The sequence below is a fragment of the Dendrobates tinctorius genome, unplaced genomic scaffold (assembly GCF_039654945.1).
Source record: "Dendrobates tinctorius isolate UK_male_01 unplaced genomic scaffold, ASM3965494v1 ptg000070l, whole genome shotgun sequence".
NCBI lineage: Eukaryota > Metazoa > Chordata > Amphibia > Anura > Dendrobatidae > Dendrobates > Dendrobates tinctorius.
Genome location: NW_027361738.1, coordinates 32,612,506 through 32,631,981, shown reverse-complemented (window position 1 = coordinate 32,631,981; position 19,476 = coordinate 32,612,506). Strand labels below are relative to the sequence as shown.

At 44.0% G+C, this 19,476-nt stretch overlaps 1 protein-coding gene across 1 annotated transcript in view; it reads left to right on the top strand.

The window, feature by feature from the left end:
* The window catches only part of PRKAG2 (protein kinase AMP-activated non-catalytic subunit gamma 2), a 357,046-nt gene that overhangs the window by 145,835 nt on the left and 191,735 nt on the right, over window positions 1-19,476 (top strand). The window contains exon 3 of the mRNA XM_073581558.1: window positions 3,576-3,858. Within this exon, the coding sequence (XP_073437659.1) occupies window positions 3,576-3,858 (283 nt within the window). The remainder of the gene's footprint in view (window positions 1-3,575; window positions 3,859-19,476) is intronic.

The window sequence follows — 19,476 nt, the reverse complement described above, 5'->3', positions numbered from 1 at the left end:
GGTTATGGCTTGTTCACAGTCATCGTTAGGAAAGGTCTGCTGTTGCAAATTTCCCAGCTTTATAAAAACCCAGGCTTCCTCTAACCTTGTGCCAAAAAACTGGAGCCATGGGCACTTCTAAGCAGCGGCTTAGGACTCTGACAATGAAAATGATGGAGGCCCACAAAGCTGGAGAAGGCTAGAAGATATTAAAGTGTTTTCAAGTTAGCCCGCCCCCTGCCGCGCCTCCGCCGGTAGCTCCGCCTACCGGCGCAAGACGCTGCATGCGTCCTGCGTCCCCTATCTTTATCACTGGGGCGCAGGCCGTGCGCAGTATGCGTTTGGAGGCGCATGCGTCCTTTTGACAGTGCGCCGACCTGCGCCAAACGCAACCTGCTGCAGTTTGGTTGCGCTCGGCGCACCGTCAAAAAGGCGCATGCGCTGCCAAACGCATACTGCGCACGGCCTGCGCCCCCAGTGATAAAGATAGGGGACGCATGCAGCGTCATGCGCCGGTAGGCGGAGCTACCGGCGGAGGCGGGGCTTAGCGGCAGCCGTGCGCAGGCCGTCGCTGCACTCAAAAGTGCTAATGTGAAACTAGCCTTATAAATTGGTCATTATAACAATATACATTACACCTGGAAGAGGAAGCAGTTTCTCTGGGTACACAGCATACCATAATACAATGGATGTGCTCCGGTTTGGCATTTCCTTGCTTAGTTGGCACTGCTTATATGAAGTGCAACAAAATCAAACAACAGATTAGGAAGAAACAGCATGCAGTATATCATCTACTGTAAAAATGTATGTTATGTGTTTGAAAGATACATCTGTTTCGTTTCTAGGCTATGAACAAAATTTCTGAGTTTCCCTTTCATTTGAAGATCACACTCCTGTATTATACTAACATTATACAGTTACACTATATTTATATGTTATATATTATACAGTACTTCTCATCTGGTTCAAATATAAAAAGAAACTTTCTCTGCAGACCCCATCAAAATGTATTACTCAGACAGGCAATTGTTTTCACTGTGTAATGCTTCATTTATCCTGTGGAGGCACTGTAGGGAAATGGAGTTGATTGCTGATGATGCAGTGAAACATCATCTGATTAGCTGTTTTTCCAAGGGATCTTTTTTTTATAAAAAGTTTGGTCGAAAACATCAGTTCACTACACCCCACCCTACATCTGTAGAAATATTGTTTAATCGTTAAACGGAACCTAAGAGGAGATTTATGCTGCCCGAATCACAAACAGCATGAATCAGACACTGGTTATATTATTATTGGGACGTTTTAGAGATATCATACCTTTAAGAGCCCAACAGGGGGCTATGTGTCTCGGATGAATAATCCATGGCAGGTCGCTTGGGGCTACTCCCTGCCCCATTCTGTTAGACTGACAAGTTTCTCCCTATATGTCAATAAGTAGAGACATGTCAGTCTCGGGGAGCAGGACGGAGAGAAACGGGGGCGGGGGACGGGCCTTGGGTTAGTCATTAAAGGGGTTGTGCGGGCTTTTCACATAATCTCAGTACATATCTGGGCTGCAGAATTATGACAATAAGTAATTTACTTTCTGTCACTAGTTTGCACGGTTTTCTAGATATTCTGAACAGAACGTCCAAGGGGGGGTGCAGGGCCGGACTGGGACTAAAATTCAGCCCTGGCATTTGAAGTTACACAGGCCCACTAGTCACATGGTGACTATATAATATCTTTGTACACTTGTAGCTTACAAGAAGTGAGAGGTGATTAACACGACTATATAACATGTAGTCACAGCTGTGCCCAGTATTTCAGCTCAGTCCTATTTATTGCTTTTAGGTACAGTACTCCTCCCAAATCTCTGACCCCTTTTGTATGCATGATTACAGAATTCCTGGCAGAATTGCTCTCTATTGGGCAACCAGACCCCCTGGTCATAGCCGCCCCTATCATACCTCCCAACTTTTGAAGAAGAGAAAGATGGACAAAGACTGCGGCGCGGCTCCTCCCCGTACACCTCGTACACGCGCGGCTCCTCTCCGTACACCTCGTACACGCGCGGCTCCTCTCCGTACACCTCGTACACGCGCGGCTCCTCTCCGTACACCTCATACATGCGCGGCTCCTCTCCGTACACCTCGTACACGCGCGGCTCCTCTCCGTACACCTCATACACGCGCGGCTCCTCTCCGTACACCTCGTACACGCGCGGCTCCTCTCCGTACACCTCGTACACGCGCGGCTCCGCTCCGTACACCTCGTACACGCGCGGCTCCGCTCCGTACACCTCGTACACACTGTTCCGTACACCTCGTACACACACGGCTCCGCTCCGTACACCTCGTACATACACGGCTCCGCTCCGTACACCTCGTACACACACGGCTCCGCTCCGTACACCTCGTACACACACGGCTCTGCTACATCCACACTGTAAATCCTGACCCCACACATACTTACCTCAACCAGCACCATGACAACAGCAAAGCAGAGTCTTGCAAACGGTAGAGGCAAGGCTGAGCGCACAGGACCTGTGATGAGGTCACAAGAGGGGCGGAGTCAGGGGTGACATGAACGGGGGTCTGGACAAAGGCTCCTGATCATGTGACCCCCTGACTCCTCCCCTCCCGTGACCTCATCACAGGTCCTGCGAACAGAGCGAGCAGGCAAGCGAGTGCGACGCTGTGAGTGGCTGCAGGGGGGAGGGGGGTCTCATGCTAAGGCGAGGATGGGGTGCGTGGCGGCTTATCTCCCTGCAGTGCGGGAGGAACTTGAAACTATCACCGCCATGCCCGCAGAGGGCCTGCGGCAGGAGCAACAGTGGCCGCAGCAGCTGGCAAGCGGCCAGATGATTGGGCGCTGCCGCCCGCGGCCCACGTGACAGTGGCCCAGCGGGAAAATGCCCGGTTGGTTATATTGCCAATCCGGGCCTGGGGGGTGTGTTATGGCATTGAAATGAGAACTAGTCGTAACCTCCTACTCCACTCCAAACATGCCCTCTATAGCAACAACCCCACCCTCCATAGCTACAGGCCCTCCCCGTCCACATGAAGCAGCCCTCATCACACAGTAACAAATCCTCCCCCTCTAGCAGCCTCACTGCAGAGAGCAGACCACCCAGCTGCTCCTCCCCCAGACACACGCTGAACAGTGATCTATGGAAAGGGAAACTAGTGAGGAGGGAAAATCGTCCTGTATTCTGGGCCACTCCATGATTACAATACATAACTCATTATCAGTAATTCCTTCCCTCACTGTCCCAGGCTGCTGGCAGCAGTGAGAAGAGACTGTGTGATGGCCAGTGATGGGGGTCTGCAGCTTCTAATCTGCACAGGGGATGGCAGTCACTGATGTAATCTGTTGTGTGACAAAGCCTCTGCTGTGTGAATGAGACAGCTCTGTGTCACTGATGTCTTCACACAGCAGCAGATTTGGTGCAGTGTATGTGTGAGCACTGTGTCTCTAATGACACAAATACTGATGGGAGCAGGATTTCAAAGTAGGCACAAAGTCAGTGTTTAATTCATGCTGCTCATGATGATTGTGTATACAACATTTTATCTTTTTAGCTCAATTCTAAATATTTCCTTTGCCTTCATTAGACAGAAGAACCCAGCAGTACGGGGAGCCCTTCAAAAAGCTTTTTCCCAAGAGCTTTGCAAAATCGACCATCTAGTCCATTATCTGCACCAGTAAAATCAAAATACAGCCCTGGATCCCCAAAAACTGTGTTTCCGTTCCCACACCAGGAGTCACCTCCCCGATCACCTCGGCGTATGAGCTTTAGCGGAATATTCAGATCTTCTTCCAAAGACTCTACATCCTCCAACTCTAACCAATCTACCTCACCTGGCGGCATTAAATTCTTTACGCGATCAAGAAAAGGTAAGTTGGCAAAATGATCTTCAAGCTCTTTATGCAAAGTTTTTTTTTAATAATTCTGTTGAAAATTTACGTAGCTGTGAAGTGTTCGAGGCGCTTGATTTCTGGTGGGTTTTTTTTTATAAGGAAGTTGTACTGAGGTGTAACTGCAAAATTTGTAACCCTTGGTGCAACTTTGACTCTCCTACAGTTACACCCCTGAAGCTGTGCCTATGGTTGGGAGGTATGCAAGGAGGCAGACGTGTAAAAATACCAAAAGCTATTTATGTAATTTCCTGATATATTTTTCGCCTTTGCCCTAAAGGAGGAGGGTAATATAAATAGAACTGTGTGATGGAGCTGCCAATAATAGATGCCGGGGGCTAGTAACTTCAGGCTTAACTAGCCGGATGTTTTCTTGGGCTTCTGCTTGGTCAGCAGCGCTTTACAGCGATAGGATTTAGTTATATGTTTTAATTCTATTACCGTCCTGAGTGGGATGAAATGGGGAATGTTCATACAGCACATTCCTGACGACCTACTTATACTTAGGAGGATGAACACAGCCACTCTTAGAATATATAGGAGCGGACTGCCTCGTGTATGACAAGTACTGTGCTGTCATATAATACGTTGCCACAATAAAATGTAGGAAGGTTAACTGTATGCTCTCCATGTTGGCAGCAGAATGGGATTGCAACAGGTTTTTTTTGTTGGTTACCAGTCTCTATGTTGAGGATGAACATGGTTGTTAATGTACGTATGGGCCGTTCTTGTGTTCCTGCATTGCAAGTTTTCCGAATAATGGATTGTGTTGCTCTGTGGCTTCACATACTGTATATAGTCTGCAATGTTGAGTGTACAGTTTCTGCAATAAGTTGAGTAGTTCCTAAGTTAAAGGTGCAAAGAGAAAAGAGTCATTTGAAGTTCTGAATGATGTCGTTCTGCCGACAAGGAATCTGACTCAGCGACCATTAATCAGACTTGGATATAGGTAGCTTGACCATGGAGCAGACTGCAGCGGTGTAGGTCAACAGCGTCGCTGGTTGGGTGGAGTTCTGGCAGGAGCATCTGTTATGGCTCGTAAAATTATTCAGCCTGGAGGGAGCTAGGAAAGAGAGACCAAGGAGCTGAGCTAAAGCAGATACTGTATGACATTAGCTTTGACAATACAAACTTAACAGATGTAATACCTTATTACTTTGAAAATCCAAGTCAGAGTAGCTGTCTAATCTTCATATTGAAGGGGTGTCCCCGCACTGCCCGCTTCTGCATCATGAGGTGAGCAGGAGCAGTGAAGTCACATTTACCTGATATATGGCCGAATACCGGAGTGGCAGGAATCATCCACCTGTCCTATTCCAATGACTTCCCGTCGTGAACCTATCCTATTCTAATTATTTGATCTCACAGGCCTCATTCACCTCTCGATGAACTTGTGAGTGGAGCTGTAATATCCTCTTAAAATAAACATTTTATGAAGCCAAGAGTTATATTCATGAATTACTTATTTTAATATCAGGAAAACTGTCTAAATAAATTATACAACGTGTATTTTTACAATAAATGCCTCATCCGGTCTGTGAGATCTATCTAATAATGGGAAGGCTTTTATTGGGAGTGTTTTGCTTTTGACATGTGCCATCTTTAGTGGTGTTGAGGAGAAGTGTAAGGCTGGAGTCACACTAACCTGCGTAAAATACGGTCAGTATTTTACATGCGTAATACGGATGACAGACCCCTATACAGTGCTCCGTATGTCATCCGTAATCAAGGTGTGGTCGCGTATTTTGCGCATGTAAGCATCCGTATGTAATCCGTATGGCATCCGTATGGTGAGATTTTCTCGCAGGCTTGCAAAATGGACATATAATGGAGCCCTATGACAGTTTTAATAAAGAAATGAAAGAATAGATATAGACACATAGAATACATATATATATATATATATATATGTGTCTATATCTATTCTTTCATTTCTTTATTAAAACAGTCAGTGTGAGTTTACTGTATCGTGCACTGAATTGCCGGCTTTGCTAAAGCACACCGGGTGCGTATTTCTCGCAGGTCACATGTGTGGTCCGTGTGTAATCCGTATTTTTTGCGCACCCATAGACTTGCATTGGCGTATTACGGGCGTAGTACGCTGACAATTGCAGCATGCTGCGAGTGGCACGGAGCGTAGGATACGGAGGAGAAATATACGGCTGGTGCGAGGGACCCCATAGAGAATCATTGGTCCGTGTCTAATGCGTGCTTTTTGCGCCTCTCACACACCCGTATTCCTCGCCAGTGTGACTCCGGCCTAAGGCTGGTACCTGGGAAGTAGTCAGATAGCTTCATTTGTCCAGCAGTTACAACGGGACAATGACCCAAATCACACCTTCACATTATTGAACAGTTAAGTGACCAAAAAGGAGAGGGATGGAGTGCTGCGCCAGATGATATGGCTTCCACATTCACCCAACCTCTACCTAATAGGAATAGTTTGTGATGAGTTGGAGCAAGGCAAAGTAGCCAACAAGTGCTCAGCACCTCTGAGTAAAGGAGGCTTTACACATAGCGATATCGCTACATGTGATACTTACGTCCGACCGGCTCCCCTGCTGGCTATCGCTGATCGCGCGAGATCGGCCTGGTCCATTTCTCGTCGTCTGCTTCCTGCTGGCGCCGACGAGCGAGCCATGGACACAGGCGGAAGACGGACACCCTCGCCGCGTCTGAAAGGTAAGTGCGACCGCCGACCGCTGCTGCATCGCTAGTGAGATCTCTCTGTGTGGCAGCTCACTAGCGATCATTTAGCGATGCACCAGCGATCCTGACTGGGTCATATCGTGGTCGGGATCGCTGGTGCATCGCTAAATGTAAAGGGGCCTTTAGCCTTCAAGACTTCAAGACTGCTGGAAAGCCATTGTAGGTAACTAATTTATCAAAATTCTTGAGAGAAAGTCAGGTGTGTGTAAGCATGTCATCAGAGTAAAAGGGAATACTTTGAAGAATCTAAGGTTTAACACATTCTGGTTTGATTCACACGTTTCCTGGTTTCCAAATGTGTTCTTTTGTGGTTTTGCTGCCTTTAGTATGAATCTATAATGTGCATATTCCAATAAGAACAGGGAAAAACATTTCATAAATAGATGTTTCCAAAATGTGACTGGTATTGTATGTCCGTCATGGAATTCACAACATCATCATGAGGTGCAATAAATACAGTAGGTGTATGAACATAGCGCAGGGGATACATTGATGAAATCTACTTCAGTAGGGGGTACGTGGGTTAGAAATATTGAGAAACATAGTATAAGTTCAACATTAATAGCATCAACACAGATCACATGGACAGATAATACCACAGGTTGAACTGGCCCAGTGAAATACTAGTGGAGGATCTATTTTTTAAGGCTTAATGCAATCCATCCATATTTTTTAAGGCTTAATGCAATCCATCATGGGGCATGGCAGGGGCTTTGGCGTGGATTCAGAAGCAGAGCTCGTTACACATAGGCCAGATGCCAGCAATCGCTGCTGTTAACGGCAGGTAGCCATACACTAGCCTGTGCAGTGGAGTATGAGTGGTATATGTTGGCCATCCAAATTAATGACCAACCATGTAACATATGGATGTACTGATTCCGCTGGTGTGAGACTTCTCTCTATGACCTCTACTAGGATGTCATGGTTCCATCGCTCAGGGTGTCTGGGATGCAGTTTTTAACAGCTCGGCCGTCCAATCTGGTATAGGGGTGTGCTGAAGCTGTCAGTACTTTGATTGACCGCTTGGCCATCCAATCAGGTACAGGGGCGTGCTGAGCTGTCAGTGTGTTGACCGACAGCTCGACTATCCAGTCTGCGACTATAAGACGTCGTCTGTCTCTAAGTGTTCATTATTCCAGGTAATTGCCAGGCCACGTAACAGAGCTGTGTCTCAAAGAACTCTGCCAAACGTACATTCAGATTGTGAGGTTTGTTCTCCTGTGCCTTGAGTTCTCTATGCTTGATCTGTTTCCTGACCTTGGACTTCGTTCTGACCATCCACCTGTTTAACCCCTTCAGCTCTGGTCCATTATCCTCCCGGTACTCTGACCTCGGAACTTTACCTGACTACGCTTTTGTCTCTTCCTTCTGTTTATGACGTACCCTCCTGGCTACTGATCTTGGACTCCGCCTGTTTTACCCTCCTGGCTTCTGACCTTGGACTCCTTGACCATTCTCACTCACGGCTAGGCCTTGAGAAGTGACTAGTGTCACATAGGACATATAGAAAGGGGTTGCCTCTTCGTTTAGACTTTAGACTCATTTTCTAATGAGGACAAAGGAAAAAAAAACATGATTGTGGCATAATGACTTCTGGATTAATTAATAATTACTGAAAAGATTATGTGTTTTAGGTATAAATCACAGTGGGACAGAGGTGTCCTGAAGTGCTTGGAACATAATCTAGTCTTTTTAATCGGATCGTCTGTTTAATCAGATTCAAGTTTAGTTAATGAAGAATTAGGGGCTTTGTGGGAACAATAATATTAGTAATTAAAAAGGACATTTAGTTTCTGTCACACTCACTAATTAAATCCTTAAAGTGGACCTACACATATGATAGTGGGACCCATCAGTGCTGGAAACTTTGTGCAGCTTAAAATTGGACATAAAAGTTGGAATAAGCCCCAAAACAGTCTTAATGTATGAGCGTCACTGGGCTGCAGTTCAGTAATCAGACGTCGGGTCGGAGACTTGGGAAGTGGTGGCACAGGAGCATCATTAGACAAGTCATTATTGAGTTTGTTCTTTTGCAGCAAAGTCAGCTTTTCTTAAATTAATCTTAGTTTTTGTTACAAAACCAAGGTCCTTGACATTCCCTTTAAAAACTTTAGAAAAAGAGACTGCTAACATTACTTTAAGGCCGGGATCACACTACCGTGCGTGATGCGAGAAACTCGCGCGAGTCTCTCGCATCAACACCCTGCGCTACCGCCGGCACTCAGGACCGGAGCTGTGGCTGCATAGAAATACATGCAGCCCCGGTCCTGAGTGCCGACGGCAGTGCCGGGTGTTGATGAGAGAGACTCGTGCGAGTTTCTCGCATCACACACGGTAGTGTCATCACAGCCTAACACTTATGGACAATTTAAAGCAGATCTTCAATCATTATTATGAATTTTGTTTAAGGAGAGAGGAGAGAATGAGGGAGAACGTATGGGCAGGATTCGTTTCTGTTATCTATCAGTGCCCTAACGACGACAGCTTCATGGGTGCAGCTAAGAGAGGCATTACTACTAGTAAATTATACTATCTGACACACTTGTTTGTTGTAACTTGAAAACACAGACCCCCAGGTTGAGCAGAAAATTCTCTAATTCTTAGTAAAAGTACCCACCTTTCATGTCTCCCTCTTTCCTCCTAGACTGTAAGCTTGCGAGCAGGGCCCTCATTCCTCTTGGTATTTGTTATGATCTATGTGATTATTGTTATGCTGTAATGTCTATCGTCTCACCTGGACCCGTAGAAGCGAGTAATCGCGAAACGGCCGTTGTCCGGCACCTCCCTCCCCTAGCATTCCTCCACGTCCTGCATGTCCACACATTTGATGGAAATTATGTGAAATAAAGACTCACAGTTTTTCAGCTACATCGGTGAGTGCTGCATATTTCTTCTTTTTTTGCTTCACATTGAAATATTCATGTTTTTTCATGCAAGCACCTCCATTTTTTGACTGAATCATATGCCGCAATACTTCAGATAAATAGCTCCGTCTGGTAATGTGGTGATTTGTGTGCCCTAGTATGCCGCTCATCTGTTTGCTCTTTGCTGGAATGTCTATTGTCTGTAGAAGTCCCCTCTGAAATGTAAAGTGCTGCGGAATATGTCGGCGCTATAGAAATACAATTTATTATTATTATCACTGAAAGGACTTCACACACAAGTTACCCAATGTAAATAATTAACAAGGTCAGCGCCATTCACTTTGTCTTTATCTGCAATTCCTAGATTAAATAAAACATTCAACATTGCAATATAAAAAAAAAAATAATGGCAAATGGACTGAATAAATGTCTGCATATCTGTATTATGCATGAATTCTTGTATCGGTAAACACAATATAACATATACCGTACTTCCTTACATATTGTCATTTAACTGTGAAAAACCATCATAATGGTACAATTTTCTCAGTTGTGTCTGACAATTTACCTCTCCAGTTGTACATGAGAGAAAATAGTAGCCCAACAATATGTATTCCAAATACTCATTGTTTATGGGACTGCCAAGTACAGCTTGCTGCTATTCCCAAAAGTCCCAAAAACAACGAATGAAGCGTAGATTGGGCACCTCTGCTCCAATGAAGATAGTGATCATAGCCCCAATCTCTGTATCACTGGGGGTCCCAAAGGGTTTCTTTTTAGAATAAACCTTTTTAGTAATATTTGTGGTGCTCTAGCTTACATACCAGTCATCAGTCACAATTTTGCCACTAGAATCCTGCGCCCCCTCATCACAAAAATCCAAATTTTGCTGAATGTTGTCAAGTAAGGTTGTATCGTTTTAAATTCCAACTCCACAGCTGCAACAAATTTTCCAAAAAAATGTGATTTGCGGCGAATAAATTTGCCACGTAACATAATACAGAAAAGCCTCAAATTGTCCAGAAAGTATGTGTATAACACTCTGAGGTCTGCTACTGAACCCATTTAAGCCCTTGAATGCAAACACACCCTTATTAATGGCCAAGTGACCTCAACCTATCTGACTCGCGAAAAATGGATGGTAACCACTGGTAATTAACAGCGATAATAGGGTAGCATGTACAGGGCTAATATTGCACTACTACAAGGAAATATGCAAAAATACAAAAAATACCGCATACTTTGTGAAGTAGACAGTTGTCTTTAAATTGCTGGATTATGAAGCTTTTTCTTCAGATTTCTTCAATTTGTTCATACAAAAAATGCTGGTGTCACGACACAGCTGTCGGGTGACCCTATACCATGGGCTCCCTTCCCTGTCCCCAACACTAGGGGAGTCCTAGCTCGCCCTGCTACCTGGGATACTTCAAATGGTGAAGGTGTTGGGGCCTCCGCCCTTGCCTTATCTCCTAAGTTATCCGTCTGTCTGTTCTTTCCCCTCCCACCCGGGGAAGAGGGGTGCTACGGTGCACCGTAGTACACCAACCAGACAAACAATGCTACACAGACAAGGGATAACTGAAATCTCAAGGCATACAAAATATTCACTCACATATAACAGAAGAATGCATTGGGGTGTGAAGGTAAAGGTAAGGGAATAAACCAGAACAGAGAAGGATAAGCGATTACCACACATACAAACCAAGCAACAGTCACTAATAACTCCTTTAACTCTCCTTCTCATATGAACTCCTCTCCCACCGATAGCAGTGCAGAAAATGCTTGCTCTGATGAGGATTGGTAACACAGCCCAGATTATAAAGGGGAAAGAAGTGGCTAATCAAACTCAGCTGAGCACAAGGATTTCCAACATGGCCGATTGACCCCTATTCTCCAGGAGAAATAAACGCATTTAAAATGAAGGAGAAGTGATTCTTCTCAGAAAGCAATCAGACGCTGCTCTCCTCTGGCTCCACACTGTTGCGGTAACCCCGTGACAGCTGGTATTAAGGTGCTGTTACTGAGGTATATCACAGATCAATCAATTTAGAGTCACACTTAGTGACTATGCAGGTACAGCACTTCCCTATATATCACTTGAATCTTTGGATTATTACTCACAGACTGACACTATCACACCCATTTTCAATGTGCTTTAGCACTGAAGTAGTTAGTACACCACAATCAGATTAGTCCTTTTTGTATCACTATGCAGAATGACCTGTGTGCTGGAAAAAAAGTAAAATGGTGGTGACTGACTGGTCAATATCTTTAATACTGGCTATAATAGTCCAGAAGGATTGGCTGGACTACGCCATGTGATGTGATAGCTGCGGTATTACGGGAAAGCCTGTGCAGCCGCACCTGATGTAGTTAGTCTGCTTTCTGAGTCTTCAGTAGTGTGTAATTTCACTGTTTGCTTTTTTTTTGGATGATCCTTGTGAATTGAATGACAGAGTGTCGCAGGGACCTGCAAATTTCAGGAAGTTTGATGAAAACGATCATCCGTGGATCCTTCCACATATCTCTATTAGCAATTATGATTGTAAGACTCTTTCTGGTTTGACCAGTAGGAACATGGTGTTGCCTGGGCCACAATGAGAAATATTGCTCAGTTTCTTAGTTTTCTGAGCACAGTATAACAGTATCAAAACGACAGAACAAGTCAATTATTTTGCTAAATCAGAAACTCTTTCTGTAAAAATTGCCCCTACCCCCCCCAAGCCAAGTATCTGAGACTCCCCATCAATAGGGGCACCTTACAGTTTGAGAAGCACTGCTTTAAAGTTGTTATGGGTTGATTCTTAATATCCCTGAAGGTCAAGGGTTATGGTAAGGGCTTATTTTTTTGGTGGTTTAGGATTGAGATGAGGTTATTGATGTTACTTATGGTGGTCTAAACCAAGTGCACATATAATTTAGCTTTATTGCAGTATAAATAGGTCCAAAACAGGTAGGTGGCAAGATGCACTGAACTGCTAGGCTGTGCCAAGCTCCTGTGCTTGATTTGAATAGTCATTTTATTAGTCCAATTTGTATCGCCATGTTTGGGGATTTCTTTGGTTTTCGAAGGGCTGATTTTTACTTGATATAAATAAACCATCTATATATATATAAACGCCTTATCATGTCTGTCTGTAACCGAAATCCCGCTGCGCCGACTGGTCGCGGCCGCCAGGCCCCCGCCAGGCCGCAACCAATCAGCAACAGGCGCAGTGCGCAGGCGCAGTCCGCGATTAGCAGGACGCACGCCACCGCTACTGTGCCGTCGGGAGATCAGCGGCGCTAGACGGTTGCCATGGGTCATCTCCGGGCGCACGGGCGTCAGCGGCGACGCAGCCTGAGATGCCCAGCGCTAGCCGGTACCCAGGGTCCGGAGGAGAAGAGACTCCTTCGGACCCTCGATACCATAAAAGTGTAAAAAATAGAATTAAAATAAAAAATAGTGATCTACTCACCTTCCGAATCTGTCCCTCCTCTCCATGCTGCCGGCATCTTCCGTTCCCAGTACTGCTTTGCGTGAAATACCGCTGATGACGTCGCGCTCTCCCGAGAGGACGTCAGCAGCGGTCTTTGGCACAAAGCAGTACTGGGAACGGAAGATGCCGGCAGCGTGGAGAGCAGGGACAGATTCCGGGGGCCGTCGGATGGTGAGTATATCACATTTTTTATTTTAATCTGCCACTGGCCATATTCTAGAGTACCCGATGCTTTAGAATCGGGCCAGCAGCTAGTAGTAAATACATTCCTATGTCCTCCTGGAATTTTTAATTTATTACAACTGTGCAATTCACCTCCTCACTTTTATGTGAAAGTGGCCACAAACGCATTCCTTTCATGACAATGACATTGTGCTGCTCAGCAGAAGACGAATCATGCCATTGTCCGGCTGCTGTTTGCTTCCATTCCTCCCTGTGTTCTGAGCACAGCTGGACAGTACAGGTAACAATATTATATGTTATTTCATTATGACCTCTGCTTATATGTAATGACGACAATTCACCGAGAGAAAAGAAAGCTTATATAAGTGTTATCTTTATGGCACTGTAGTATAGATCACTGTGCAAACAAAAGTAGACAAGCACGACAAGTTGAAATGCACGACAATGTCAAACAAGGATTTCACTATTGTAATGACTGATGTCATTTTATAATTTATTTCACTGCAGTATTTTCATCAATAGCTTTCTTTTCTTAGTAATAGATTGTAATAGTAATAGATGGCTACAAACACTACAGGAATTGAGTTCAGAGTTCTAGCAAAATGATGGCATTGTTAGGAGCTCACCTGGTGACATGGATTCTCTGAGCCATAGGACAGGGTGAGCAGCACGGACCAGAGGAGATGGTGCAGCAGAGCAGGTCTTGACAGACAACATGCGGGTCAGCAAGGACCAGGAGAGCAGGATTTGCAAAACAGCAGACTAATAAAAGGAGCAGGTAACACTGACGAAGCAGAGCAAGGTGTGTGCATAAACACACAAACAATAACTGTATAGGAAGATAGTGTCTTCTAACAGGGGAGCAGTTAATCACAGGAATTCAGTTTGGCATGTTCCAGCAGTGCAATTGTTAAACACAGGACTGACAGAGGACAATGCATGTTATGTATGTTCCAGCAGGGCAATGTTTAATAGCAGAGATGTATGCAAACTGGGACTTGTAGAAAGGAAAGCTGTGAAGTACAGGCAAACTGCATGACCTTGATTTCAGAGGCTAGATATCAACAAGGCTGAGAACCGTTGCGGGAAGTTGGCAAATTTGAGGCAGACGGGAGTAAGGCCCGAAACTGGAGCAGAAACAGGTGAATTAAAGGTTTATTCTTGGTATAGGCCATCAATATTACATTAAGAGGGGGGTCTCTTGGCACCCCTGTGATCAGCTGTTTGAATGGGCTGCAACATCTCTGCAAGTACTATGTTCACTTCATTCTTCACAGCAGGGGTCCTCAACCTGTAGCTCGGAGGCCACCTGTGACTCGTGGTCCCATGAATTGTGGCTCGCGACTGTCTTCCTGCTTGGTGCATTAGTTCCAGGTCTAGCAAACAGGTTTGAAGAGCACATCTCAAAATGGTGAATTTTGTGAGTAGCCCTGCACAAAAGAGCAGATCTGGAAGCACATTTACTGGTCTTAGGGGTTTAGAGATAATTTAAATACAGTACGCTGAGAATAGGATGATACTACCTGTCAGAGGAGGTGCTTGCGGCTGGATTTGAGTACTTGATGGGAGAATACTGAAAGGGGTATTGTGGGAACCCCCGATCTTCGTAGTCTGCTTCGGAGGGATTTCTGTGGAAAAGCTTTGGTTATCATTATACCCTTTATGGGGGCTTTGGTTGCCGCTACTTAAAGCGGGGCTGGAGCTGGCTTGCGACTCTCTATCAGAACTGAATGTAGCTTGCCACCCTCTTTTAGGGCTGAATGTGACTCTCTAGGTCACAAAAGATGGAGGACCACTGTTTTGCTGCACCATGCAGTAGTTTTAGCTTTTTTTGTGAGTAGTACAGAGCAGTGTAAACAATGAAGGGGAGACGGCGCTTGCAGCTCACACTGAGTCCAGTTATTATGGCCCTCACTTGCTATTTGGCGTTTGCCCTGGTTCTCTACATATTCAAGTTATCTTCCCCTTTCTTCTTTTTAAAATGATCTTCATGCTACTGTATGCTGCTGCCTGTCTCTACAGCTCTACTAATTAACTCCTTCAGGACTAGGACATTTTTAATTTTTGTGCTTTCACCCCAACCCCTTCTTCCAAAGGTCCATAACTTTTTGTGTACAATTTTTTTTATTATTTTGCACCCTGAATTGCATTTTTCAGTGAGACCATTTGCTGTACCATATAATGCATTAAGCAACTGGGAAAATATTCCAGGAGTGGTGAAATTGTGACATTTGATTTATGGTAAAAATTACCTGGCAACATGATTCTTCAGGTCAGCATGGTTATGTCTATACCAAACTTATGTATTATTTTTAACTATTTTAGTGGTAAAAAGAAGTGGTTTGTGTTGCAATTTTCTGACAAGTGTAACTTTTTTTTATTTTTTCAGCAGCGGACCATTGTGAGGGTCTGTTTTTTTTTCCCTGACAAATGTTGTTTTGAAGGGTTTTTGCATCACTTTTTTAATTTATTTTTGAATTGAGAAAAGGGGGTGAATTAAACTTATTTTTTTTAATAGATTTACAACCGTCTCCATCCCACGCCCCTCCAGATAAAGGGAGAAATCATCTGATTGCGGTTTCCTGGGCCCATCTTCTCTCTTTATAGGACATGTATATCTTGGTTAATCTTCGCCTAATGGCCCTTTAGAAGGGCCGATCTTGCCCATTTATGAGCACCAATCAACTATATAAACGTACAGTACAAGTTGTTTGGAGTTTACATGGGCACACTAAAACTGATGACAACAGAACGATCGTTATTCCGAGCATTTTACCCCCATATGGTATCATATTGTCATTTTTGTGCCGGTTTAACAGGCCATAGTAACCCCCAAGTCCAGACTATAACCAAGGTTAAAGGCTTGATTAAGTTCTAAACACACAGACTTTTATTACTTGAAGCAGAAAAACCTCAGTCAGTAAAAATATTAGACTTCCACAAAAATATAATGAGGTAAAGAATCCTGCCGCACTTCTCAGTAGTTACACATTACACGCAGATGTGTGTTAGCATGATAGAAAAAAATCTGCACACTTTTCTTTTCCAAAGATTTTATTCTTTTAAACAATGGGGAGAGGGGAAGACAGGGAAAGAAAAAAAAAGGGGGGGGGGAGGGATGGGGATGAGAAGGAAAGATAAGGGGAAGTAGGGAAATTACAAGTTGACAACATGTAAAGAAAATGCAAAACATGCATTAATGGTGTCATTTTACAAACGTATCTTGCCAACGCCTAAACACGTAGAATACAAGATTATACAATAGAATGATAATAGTAATAAAGAACATAAAAGCACACAAATGAGCATAATGAGTGTCATTACAGATCTAACCCAATGTCAAATAGTAGATACAAGATCAGTTATGTCAGAGGCAAAACTAAAACAGCTTTTATCGAGAATACTAAGTGTTAAAGGATTCATTCAAGTAATAGGAGTAGGGAAAGTTTGGTCCCATTTAGACCATTTCTTGTACAAGTTACTGAATTGGTCATTAGCCAATGCGAAGTGCAACTCGTGAGAGCTGTGTTGAGTGATCAACTGTAAGATATCATCAACTTTGGGAAGGAAACGGTTCTTCCAATGGAATGCAATGGAATTTTTTACCACAAGACAAACATGGATGAATATATCTTTTTAAGGCAGGGTCCAATTCCTCTAGATTAAGGGAAAGTAGGGCTGACTGTAAGTTTGCTAATAATGCGGGAGGAGATCTGCGACCACAAGGAATTAACCATTGGGCAACTCCAGAAAACATGTCTCCCTTCTGGCTGCAGTCCCTCCAGCATAGAGGCGAGTTCGTAGTCCCAATATGGGCAAGTCTATTGGGGGTATAGTACCAATGAGATACAACCTTAAAATGGGTCTCCTGCAATGACATGGAGAGTACGGAGTGATATGATAAAGAGAGAGAGTCCTCCCAGTCTTCTACAGTGAAGGATGCGTTTAAGTCTTTGTCCCAGCTCAGCATTGAAGGGCTTTTTGTCAAAGCCGTATCTTGGTTGTAGTTATCAGAAACAAAGCCATGACTCCAGAAAATACGATGACCACAATTATTTAGTATTTTATAGGTGACTCAGTGAAGTTTAGTTTCTTGTCGAGAAATATTTTTATATTATCCTTAAGAGTAAGGTATTCGAGAAACAGGGACGAGGAGATATTATATTTAGTTTTTAGTGTTTGAAAGGATAAAAATTCCGTCCCGTTAAAAATGTCTTCTAAGTTTGATATTTTTAAATCAGCCCAGATGGGGGATAATGAATGGTTAGTCATAGAGTAAATGAGTGTTAGGGGGAGTTTTTTAAGGATGGTCGTTTTATGGCATCCTCTCTTTGGTTTAGAGATCTTAAACCAGGCGCGTGCAACAGCTTGAATGATCGGATTGGCAACAGAGTTTGGAAGGTTGTTAGCTATGGCATTATAGATTATGGATCTAGGGTGCTTATTGTTATTAGGTGTAAACTCTAAAGGCCCTTTTACATTTAGCGATGCACCAGCGATCCGACCAGCGATCCGACCCGGTCAGGATTGCTGGTGCATCGCTAAATGATCGCTAGTGAGCTGCCACACAGGAAGATCTCACAGCAATGCAGCAGCGACGCAGCGGACGATACTCACCTTTCACACACAGCGATCCTGACGTCCTCCCGCCCGCGTCCAGCGTCGCTCGTCTCACACAGCAGGAAGCGCCCGACGAGCAATGGAGCCGCCCGATCTCGCGCGATCAGCGACGGACAGCGGGGGAGCCGGTCGGAGGTAAGTATCACACATAGCGATATCGCTAGCAATATCGCTATAACGTCACAAAATCAGTGACGTTTTAGCGATATTGCTAGCGATATCACTATGTGTAAAACCCCCTTTAGTCAGGCCAAGCCGGGGGATCTGAATCTAATAGCCAATGGGCACTTTGTTTAAGTAACAAAGAATAATAGTGGGCTGTGATGTTAGAGATGCTTATACCTCCATTCAATATTTTCTTAAATAAGGTTTGAGTGGCCGTTCTGGGCTTCTTATAGCCCCAAATGAAAGAATTATTCTGTGCCTGTAAGTTAGAAAGATGGATGGAAGGGATAGGGAGTGACATACACCTTAAAATATATAATATTTTTGGCAAAGTAAAGAGATTTGCTGTAAGGATCCATCTGCACACTTTTCAACCAGTCAGATACCGGGTGAGAAAATCAGTGAAGTGATAAGATCAAGTTACAATTGTATTCTAAGGTAAAATCACTGATCTTACTGGACAACAGAGTAATCTCGGATGTAATGACTGCTGTCCTACCAGTCTCATTGTATTGTAGGATCAATCTTCATCATGTGATTAACCACATAAATACCTCTCCACTACCAGGAAGTCAGTTTTAAGTTATTAAAAAATGGCATCTAAAATCTATCTCATTTACAAGGCCTCATACTATAGCGGGGTATATTGGAGGGGCATAGTTTGGCCTAGGCTATTTTACACCCTCGGGTATAGGTTGGCCTATGATCGTTTATCCCCCAGGGTATACTATGGCCTGGGACAAACTATACCCAGATTTAGTCTGGACAGGGGTTAATTTTGTCTATTACACTGACATAAACCATCTGATCACCCAATATGAGCGTTTTTTTCTTCATCTGGTCATCACCTGCATGTTTAGATGTGGTGGTCATCGGGAACGAGCATCCTTACATGCCATCAGGCACATGACTGGTGACAGGACAACCCCTTTAACTATCTAAATCCTATTACATCTGTAGATAATAATCTGATAATGCAGAAGAGCTCATAGTACTAAGTCATACTGAGTCTACTATTTTCATACATAATGTTAGATTTTGGCAGCTTGAGAATGGTTCTTAATGTTTCAGTCTAGAAGCCTCTTTGTGGTGAAATGAATTTTTAATGATTTTTGTGCTGTAAGAAGCTCACAGGGGTTATATGTGTACACCTCTCAGATTGCCAAGTTTCCAGGATTATTACATTTAATAAGCTTCCAGATTCATCACTGAGGACAGCACCAGGGTCGACTTCACAGGCATGAGTGTAATTTCATAATGGTAATACCACTCGGAGGATCAATCTGTGGCCTATCATTTAAAAGGTATTACAATGGCGCTGCCCCGTCTGCCGCTAGAATGTGCCAAGTTCTGACTGAATAGGATTTCTTGAAGCATATTTTCACCTTATAAACTACGCAGTGTGATAGAGACATCACACAGCATATGGTATTATATATCATTGTGGAGACCGGCCTCATTTTCAGTGTAGAAACTCTTCACAGTGACTCTTTTATGGTGGGATACATGCAGATAATCGACTCAAAAACTAACAACTTCCATTTCTCAATTAATTTTCCCCACATGTAATACAAAAT